The following is a 9,150-nucleotide window of genomic DNA, read 5'->3' on the forward strand; positions in this document are numbered from 1 at the left end:
CAGAAGTATTGTTGGCGTTCGTTGATATAGCGTTTGTTTTAGCGCGATTGTTGAAAATAAGTGTATCGTAAAGTTATATTCAGAAAGAATAAACCAGTTTTATTAAGTAAGGACTTGTGTCGCTAAAGTTTTGTTGGAACGAAGTTATGGAAAGTTAATTAACAAACGGAGACGTAACGATATATAGAGACACACACAAAAGGATTCTGTTTCAGCACTTGGGAAAGTTTGGAAACCACCAATTAAAGTGGATGGGCCAGCCTAGATGGAGGAAGAGGTCTTTTGTCAAAATTTTATGTTATGTTAAATGAAAATATGTTAAAACATCACTCCTGAGTTATTATTATCAATAGACTAAACTATAAACTAGTCTGGCTAAGAATAGCCATTGCTCTAATATTAAAATGTATATATATATAAATTATTATTTAATATAGCCTAACCTAAGTGAATTAGGGCATTCTTTGCAGTGAAAATTAATGGAAAATTATGTATTTTCATATTTAAAAAACTAGAGATCAAAAAAGGTCACATTCTGAGATTTTCATAGTTTCAAATACTTTTAGTCCTGTTATCATTGTATAATTTAGCAATCTTCAACAAATGGTATTTATGTTAGCACATTTATTTGAATAACTTTGTTTACACTTATCCAATTTGCTAATAAAACTCAGTGCATATTAACTCCTCCTGCTACTTTTGAATAGTTGTCCCTAAATCAGTCACTTCATTGGTATTGTTATCTCGAAGAAATAAACTATTTCTTATTCATATTTCAGTTTGAAGATTGTAATAAGGCATACTCTAGGCTAGAGAACCTGAAGACCCATGTACGTTCACACACTGGTGAGAAACCTTATATGTGTGAGTTTCCAGGCTGCACCAAAACTTTTAGTAATGCTTCAGATAGAGCCAAACATCAAAACAGGACCCATTCAAATAAGGTAAGATAATAATATAATAAAAGGCTTAAGATCAAGTGATATTCAAATAATGTTTTGATATTTCTAAATGATATTGTTGGAAGTTACTTTTCAAATAGAAATATGGTAATTTAATACAACAAATGTTAAGATGTGATTTAACTGATTTTCCATAATTTGGTTTTGTATCAATACTTATATTGATGACAATAAGGCATACTTTTCTACCAATTTTTAATTATTTTTTTCATGTTTTCAATATTATTTAAAGGTTGTTCCTTGTGGAACTCTTTTTTTTTTAAATGAAATAACACAATTCCTTTTAATGATACCAATATTGTAAGAAAGCTTTGGCAATAGAATTTAACCCCTGACTCATTGAGTGCATGAAACACACAAAGCACATAAAGAGTATATTACCAATAGACACTAATGTTTTGCAACTTTTACTGAGAATTGGTTCCAAAGACTATTAACAACAAGTTGATATCTAGAAAACTGTTAATTACTATGATAATAGTAAATAGTGTGTGAGTGTGTGTATATACTGGTTTGTAAGCACCACATGTAACAATGTGAAAGGTTTAAATATACTGTTACGACAACGATAGGTCACGTGACGCTCGTATCACGCCACTTCCTTCTCGAACCTTCATGAAATGTCGGGAGACTACTAGATTGGGGGTAGTCTTGTGTATATAAGACCGGCCAAGAAACAATGGGAGGTGATGAGTAAGAATATTGTTGAGCACGTGAGAAGTTCGTTATGAATTATAGCGTTTGTTATAGAGCGACTGTTGAAATTAAGTGTATTGCAAAGTTGTATTCAGAAAGAATAAACCAGTTTTATTTAAGAAAGGACTTGTATCGGTAAAGTTTCTTCGGTAAGAATTTTTACGGAAAATTAACTAACGATCGGAGACGTAACAATACTAATTATAAATTAAAACAACAGAAAACATAAATTGTCATTCTTTTTTGCATTAGGGAGTCAAGAAACATTTTACTTATTTTCAATAGTATTTATTAACAATTGTTTTGAATATTTATGCTAATACTTTTGTAACAATTCAAATGCTCATCAACATTTTTGCAATTTCATATTGTTGATGAGTAGACTGTGAAGTACCAGTAGAAAATTACAAAGAATACAAAAATCGCATCACATATATGTTTTATTATTATTTTCATAATAATAACATATCAAATCTACAATATTACATTACCTAAATCACACATTAACCACAAATACAGTAAGACCCATTAATTATTCTACTTTACAAGATGCCCCCCAGTGGCACAGCAGTATGTCTGCGGACTTACAATGCTAGAATCTGGGTTTCTATACCCGTGGTGTGCAGAGCACAGATAGCCTATTATGTAGCTTTGTGCTTCATTACAAAACAAACAAACAAACTATACAAGACATATAAAAATATCAAAAGTAAATATCCAATTGCAAACACTTTGACATTTTTTCCAATTAATTTTAAGTTTATCATTATTTCCATTTTCTTTCAAATACAAAATTCAGTTTTATACCTTGCATAGAGCAATTTAATGAAAAAGTAATAACAAGATATTTTTCCTCAATCTTCTTCTATATATGTTAAATGCTAAATATTTATCAAAGTGTAATGATTTACTTCTTATTCCATATAGAATAGTTGATAATTTAATGACATAATTTTTTAAACTTTCACAAAAATATAAAATTTTAAATCACTGCAAAAATATGTTATTTCTTTGACATAACCAAACAATATTTTAATTTTGAAAAAACACATTTTTAATTTGCTTAAGGTTTTGGCTTTACAATTTTAATTTTCTTTTCTAAAGAAGTATTATAAATATTCTTGCAACATTTATTTTAAACATTTGTTGCATTTGGCAGAAAAAAGGTAATTAATTTCCATCATACAGTTTTGTATTTTATATTTGTTATTTATCTCATTTTTGTTCAGTATTTCCCAATTATCAGTTATATAAGGCTTAAAATTATATGTAGTTATAAAGTCCTTATAATTATTAAAAAAATACCTTATCTGACAATAAGTAACCTATACATTTTTAAAATTTTTCTTTCAATTGTTCTCCTGTGAGTCAGCTGTGATTTTATGGATTTACATTCTGACATAAGAGGTTTTATGACTTGTGTTGTACAGAATGCAAATATCCCATTATGTAACCTTGTGCTAAAAACAAATCATCCAAGAACTGAGAGATAGAATTTTTTGATTATTATTTTTTGATTGTAGTATAAAGACCCTTTTATGAAATTATTTTCTCATTTTTTATACTTTAAAAAAATTCACCCAAGGTAGTGCAACATCTTTCCAAAAAGTATTTTGGGTGTTACTTCCAACACCTCTTACATTTTTATAGCTATATTGTATTTTATCCTTAATATCTGGATTTATATTTGTAGTAAGTAAAGAAAACAAAAGATTTTATTTCTATCATAGTTAAACCCAATCTCTCATATTTTTGGGTATGTGAGTTGACCCTGTGGTAAAACTCTGGATTATGGAGCTGTTAAACTAGGCTAAAGTTTTTACGATACCACAAAATTTTCACTTAACTTTAATTGCTGGGTGCATTATGAGAGTGACAGTCAATCTTTTAGCATGGGTGTCAGGTACTGCTGACTAGCTGTCTTCTTTATGGTCATTCCCTGAAAGGTAAGCAGTAAGGTGCCAGAGTTACAATGCTAGAATACAGGGCTTCTGTAAAGGGCATGTGGGCAACCTGTGGGCTTCGTCATTGGGTTGACGTTGCACTAGTTACAAAGGAATTTAATTGGATATTGTGTCATGCTACCACGAGCATAGCACACAAGCCACCAACAGTTTATGTGTGGAATAAAGAACTTGCACAGAGACAACTGAGTGCAAATCAAATAATCTTTTTATTTATGCACTGTTGAGCATGTCATCTATATCAAAACTCTCAAGGTTATCTTGAAACTACACTAACTCTAAGTCATTGAATTTTTCGTTTTGAAGATTTGGATTCATTAGTGAAAATAGCAGATAAAATATAAAGTTCTTCATAAAAGTATTTTTAATCTTAAAATGCAAATTACTTTACATGTTGGATAGGCAACATGCGAAAAGAAAAAAAGGCACGAGAAAAACATTGCTTAACAAACCGTAAGACTTAATAAAAAGTAATATTTTGCGTATGAAAGCATTACAATCTTTACAAATAATCTGCCAAATGTTGGTAACATATGTTTACTAATTTAGAATTTATAGCATGAAAACTATAACAAGCACAAAATGGTTACGAGGTCACGCCCAGGGACTGAGACTGTGCTGAAAGAGTTAAGGCATATTTTCTCCTCTTATTGGCTTGCAAGCGTCGTGGATCAGATATTTTTGCTCTCAACAACATCAGGACCTTGTATCGTTCAACCTACATCATTCTTTATCTGAATCATGCATTCCTTTCCCAGAACTTTGTGGCTCGAAAGGGTCATTCCACTTTTTACCCTGTCTCCTTTCCCCATATCTCTAATCTCTACCCTTGTCCAGATCTGGATAGACTCCTCTGCCCAGTACATGCCCTCCATTGTTATATTGCATGCATGGCTTCCTTCCTAGGTTCTCATTCCCGCTTCTTTATTCCATGGCAAACTTCCTCTTCCTGTGATCTTTCCCATGTTACCTTGGCCAAATGGGTTCATCATTTGATCCAGTTGGATTATTCCTCCTTATTCCAGCATGATCTCTTTTCCATGCCTTCCCATCAAATCTGACACCTTACCTTCTTTTTTGCTTCTCGTTTTTGTCAGCCATTGGAAGAGATTCTATAGTCGAGCATGTGGACGACTCTGCACAGATTCATCTCCCACTACTTGTACCACATCGCAATTTCTGCTTCCTTGGGGTATCGCCTGCCGCCTGTGGCTATTCTACTTCAGTGCGGCTTTGACACGATGTAAGTCCTTCCTTATGGTTTCTTTTCTTTCATGAGCCCTTACTTCAACTTCACTTTGGATCCCACTCTGTGGCGAGTGGTGCCTGACCAGGTATTCTTTCTGAACACTGAATGGGTTTTACTTAGATGGCTATAACCATTTTCAGATTTGTTTATACTCAAACAAACAAAAACACAAATCTGCACTGAACGCCATGTTGGTTCTTGCAGTTTGTCCATGACTATAAACACTCACCCATGACATGGAGTGTTTCACAAGATAACTAGACTGTGAAAAACCTCGTGATGTTTGCTTCATAAAAATGTACGTCCCAGACCATACCACTCATGGATGGCATGGGTAAAGTATAAGGGGATTGCTGCTCATACCTACCATTCGTGGACTGAATAAGTCGATATGTTCTGATTTTCAAAATAGGGTTTTGTGATCACCTATTGCACTGTCTCAGGTGTAGCTATCTCTCTGGACTCTCCATCGCAATTCCCCCCCTTTTTTCCATTGGAGTATGGGACTCCTTACCACTCACCAGTTTCAAACCACTGGGGTGGTTGACCATGCAGGCAACATGCTGAATAAGTTTCACAAAGAAGACTATAACCATTCAGTTCAGAGTAGGTCGGTGGTGTTCTGCTGGTGTAAAAGGAGTTACAAGATCCTTTGGATGAATGACACATGCCCTGAGTGAGACAACTAAATGCAGTTCACCCCTCCGATTGGGGGCCCTCCAGAAACCCTTGCATGGGTGTCAGTTCCCAGCGAGTGAGGTTTTGGAGATTGAGTGAACCAATCACATAAGTCCTCACACAGATTTTGGGTCATCCATCTTCCTCCTCGACTCTGTCTTCTATGTTGTGGGTTGCATGAAGTCTGTGTGGCCTATTTCTACTTCTGTCCTGGGCATTTTCTTGTTCTGAGAATGACAAAGATGTTATGGACCTGTGGAAGTTTTAGACCAGTTTCACGTTTGTGGGGCTGATTACTTGCTATGGACTTCCCTCAGATACCAGATGACACATTCCCGGGTCCCTAACTCAATGCTCAGCATGTGATGTTTCCTATAGTCGATATTATATGTACATTCATGACTCTAAGGCTGAGTTGAAGAAGGTATGATCCTCATCCTACCCTTGCATCAATGTTGATACCCAGCGAGTGAGGTTTTGGATGTAGTTGACTTACCGAGTACAGTCCAACATGCCCTAGCGACTCTACACCATGGGCCCCATCCTCCATTACCCACTTTAATTACAAGAGATTGAGTGTTTTTTTTTTCTTTGATTAGGATCACATTACTTACCTATCCTCTCCCAGGAGGATGTGCTTCCTTCATATTCTGCCATGTTTTGAACCCACTTGTTCATGACAAAGAGAAACCTGGTTCAGAAGTGATGTGGTGCCCCTCCTCAGATCATTTGATCTTCTTCTCTCATCCCTAGGGGTGTCATTCGGATGCTTTAGTTGGATACGTCTGTTCTTCCCTTGCATTGGCCCCTTCTCCTTTTTAATGTTGGATTCAAGCTAATCTTGCGAGTGGAGGGAAGGATACTGTATCAGAAGTTATAATTTTCCCACCCAACCTCCCCACAATCTTTGGATGCTTGTGTCTTCTGCCAAACTTTGAAGTGATAGTTATGTAGTGCCACATATAGGGAGTCACATGATAGTAATGCTCTCCTATTGGTGGAGAGTTGACACATGAGGATTTGCTTGAGAGACATGTTGGAACTTTGGATTCCAACAGAGGATATGTAGGCCTGTGGCATGCATTATGAAAAAAGTTTGCATATAGAATAAAGGGCAGCAGAAAATGGGAAAAGATAATATTTTAAAAAGAGGGAAGTACCTATCAGAACTACCTTTTCACATAGGAAAACTTTCATGTCTTCCCTACTCAGTATCTGGCAAGCTAGATTTTTATAATTATTTTACCATCTAAGTTGCTTTAGTTTATATTTGCATTTAGAGTTTGATTAATAGTTTGTTTTGTTTAATCTTCGATATACATATATACTGGTTTTGCATGATCGTTAATGTTTGGGTAATTGCACCTTCGGCTAATTTTGTGGGTGTGTTGATTCTGCTTCTTTTCCCTTTTTATATTATTTAGTTTGTAAGTTCCTTTTTCTTTACTACTAGTCATATCTAATTGGGGATTAGATTTGAGTCAAAATTTATTATTGTTAACTGGGTACCTTTTTATGCTCATGTTCTTCAGGGTAGGTTTTACTTTCGTGTATTTTGCCTTATAAGTTCTTTGGGTGGACTTATACATTCGATACTTAAGGGTCTTTTATTTTCTAACTTCCTTTAGTATTTTTGTGCTTTAGGTGTTGCTTATTGTTTTACGTTTTAGGTCAAATTTCATAGTTTTGCACATTTGATATTTTTATGTAGTTTGTACAATACAAATTTCTAAGTTTTGTTAGTTCATTAGTACTGAGTGCTTTCTCTAAGTATGTTTAGCTTATGTGCTTTTTGGCTACACTTCACAACAGCTACATTTGTTCTATCCAAATGTTTCTGCCTTCAGTTCTGTTCCCCCTCCGTTCATTTCGCAGATCTCCTTCCCTCTTTTTCGGGATCATACTTCATCCATTTGTCTTGCTGAGTCTGTTACAGACCTCCTACACAAAAAAGCTATTGAATGGGTGATGCTCACTCAACTGGGATTTTACTCCCATTTATTTGTAGTCTCCAAAAACACGTGAGATTGGAGACCAGTAAGAGATTTGTCCTGGCTGTAGACCTATCTGGAGACACCTCACTTCACCATAGAGTCCAACCTTTTTCTTCAAAGGTTTTTGTCCCCAGGACTTTGGATGAATAAGTTGGATGTGACGGATGTCTATCTTCATATTCCAATTGCCTCAATGTCATGTAATTTTCTTCAGTTCATCCTTTGTAAAGGAGCACTCTATAGGTATGGACTAGTTTTTCGTTTTTGACATTCTAAACATGACTCAGTAATTTATAATACAATTTTTCATATTCATCCAAAAGAAGCATTTACTGATTCTACATTTAGTAGTGCTAAGTGATCGCCAAATGGAGTCACATGATAAGTTTCAGAACTTTATACTTTAAACTGCGAGGTACTTCTACATGTAATATCTTATCCATATGCACTTTATCTGCTAAATATCTGCGTAGCACTACATTATCTCTCATGTATTTTGTATTTTCTCCCTGAATATTATATTTCTGGCGGGATATACATTCTCATCTTTCTTCTGTTCATTAATAACATGGTCTAAATCCCAGAATATCTCATAATAATCGTCAATTTCTGATTGTAATTCTCAAATTTTATTAAATGCTTGTTTTTTCATTGTCTTCTATGTTTTCAATTTTAATTCTGCTTAATGGCATGCTAATCCTACCTAATGCTTCACACCTCATACTGCACTGATGATCATATATACATGATCAAACAAACAGTATGTTTTAACACTCCTTTAAACTTTGTCATATGTAACACTTCTAGTTCGGTGTTTCTTTGGTCTTCTTGTGAACAAATGATTTGTTCAAATGGGAAAATTCACAGATTCATTTTCATTACTCTTTAAATGTTTGTCACCTTTCTCTCCATTTTTGCAATATGAAAAATGGTGTTAGTATGCCGTACTGGTCCATCTTAAAAGAAGCTCTGATTAAACGTAAGAGAAAACTATTAACGAATTCTGAAAGAGAGGATGTGACAGGTAAGCATGGCAGAAGGGGTCTGATTTATAATCGATAGCTCTGTAACAAAACAAAATTGAATACTATAAATATTATGGTTTGTCTGAGCATTGACAGTTTTATAGAGAGTAATTTCGTTTAATTTCGTACTTTTTCAAGAGGTGGTGAATAAAATAGAAAAAATGACATGCTAAAAGAAAATGTGTCACGTGGGTCACACTAGGGGAAATTCAAGATTTTTTTAAATATTGTCTTGTAGAATTAAGAACTTAAAAGTTATATGCTATTAAAATATGGATTATTAGTTAAGACTTTATGCTATTGTTACGTCTCTGTATGTTTGCTTGTTAATTCTTACAAGATATAAGTCCTTTCTTTATAAAACTTGTTTATTCTTCCTCAATACAACTTTGTAATGTACTTAATTTTCACAGTTACACACACTATAGTTCAGAACAATTCACTCACTTTCTGTCGCGCTTAGACTTAATTGTCCGTCCCCGCAAACCATAGTTCCGATCTCTGTGTCTGCTATCCACAGTTCCTGCTGACCGTAATCGCTGTCTTTCTTTCTCTCTGCCTGCTTCGTCTCTGCTACGTCTC

The 9,150-nt window shown here is 34.5% G+C and overlaps 1 protein-coding gene across 1 annotated transcript in view; it reads left to right on the forward strand.

Moving 5' to 3' along the window:
* Positions 1 to 779: 779 nt before the first annotated feature.
* The window catches only part of LOC106464910 (transcriptional activator cubitus interruptus-like), a gene marked incomplete at its 5' end in the record, with an annotated part of 32,192 nt that continues 23,821 nt past the window's right edge, over positions 780 to 9,150 (forward strand). Inside the window, one exon of the mRNA XM_013925081.1 lies at positions 780 to 944. Coding sequence (XP_013780535.1) covers positions 780 to 944 — 165 coding nt within the window. The remainder of the gene's footprint in view (positions 945 to 9,150) is intronic.

Source organism: Limulus polyphemus, unplaced genomic scaffold (assembly GCF_000517525.1).
Source record: "Limulus polyphemus unplaced genomic scaffold, Limulus_polyphemus-2.1.2 Scaffold1778, whole genome shotgun sequence".
Taxonomy (NCBI): Eukaryota; Metazoa; Arthropoda; class Merostomata; order Xiphosura; family Limulidae; genus Limulus; species Limulus polyphemus.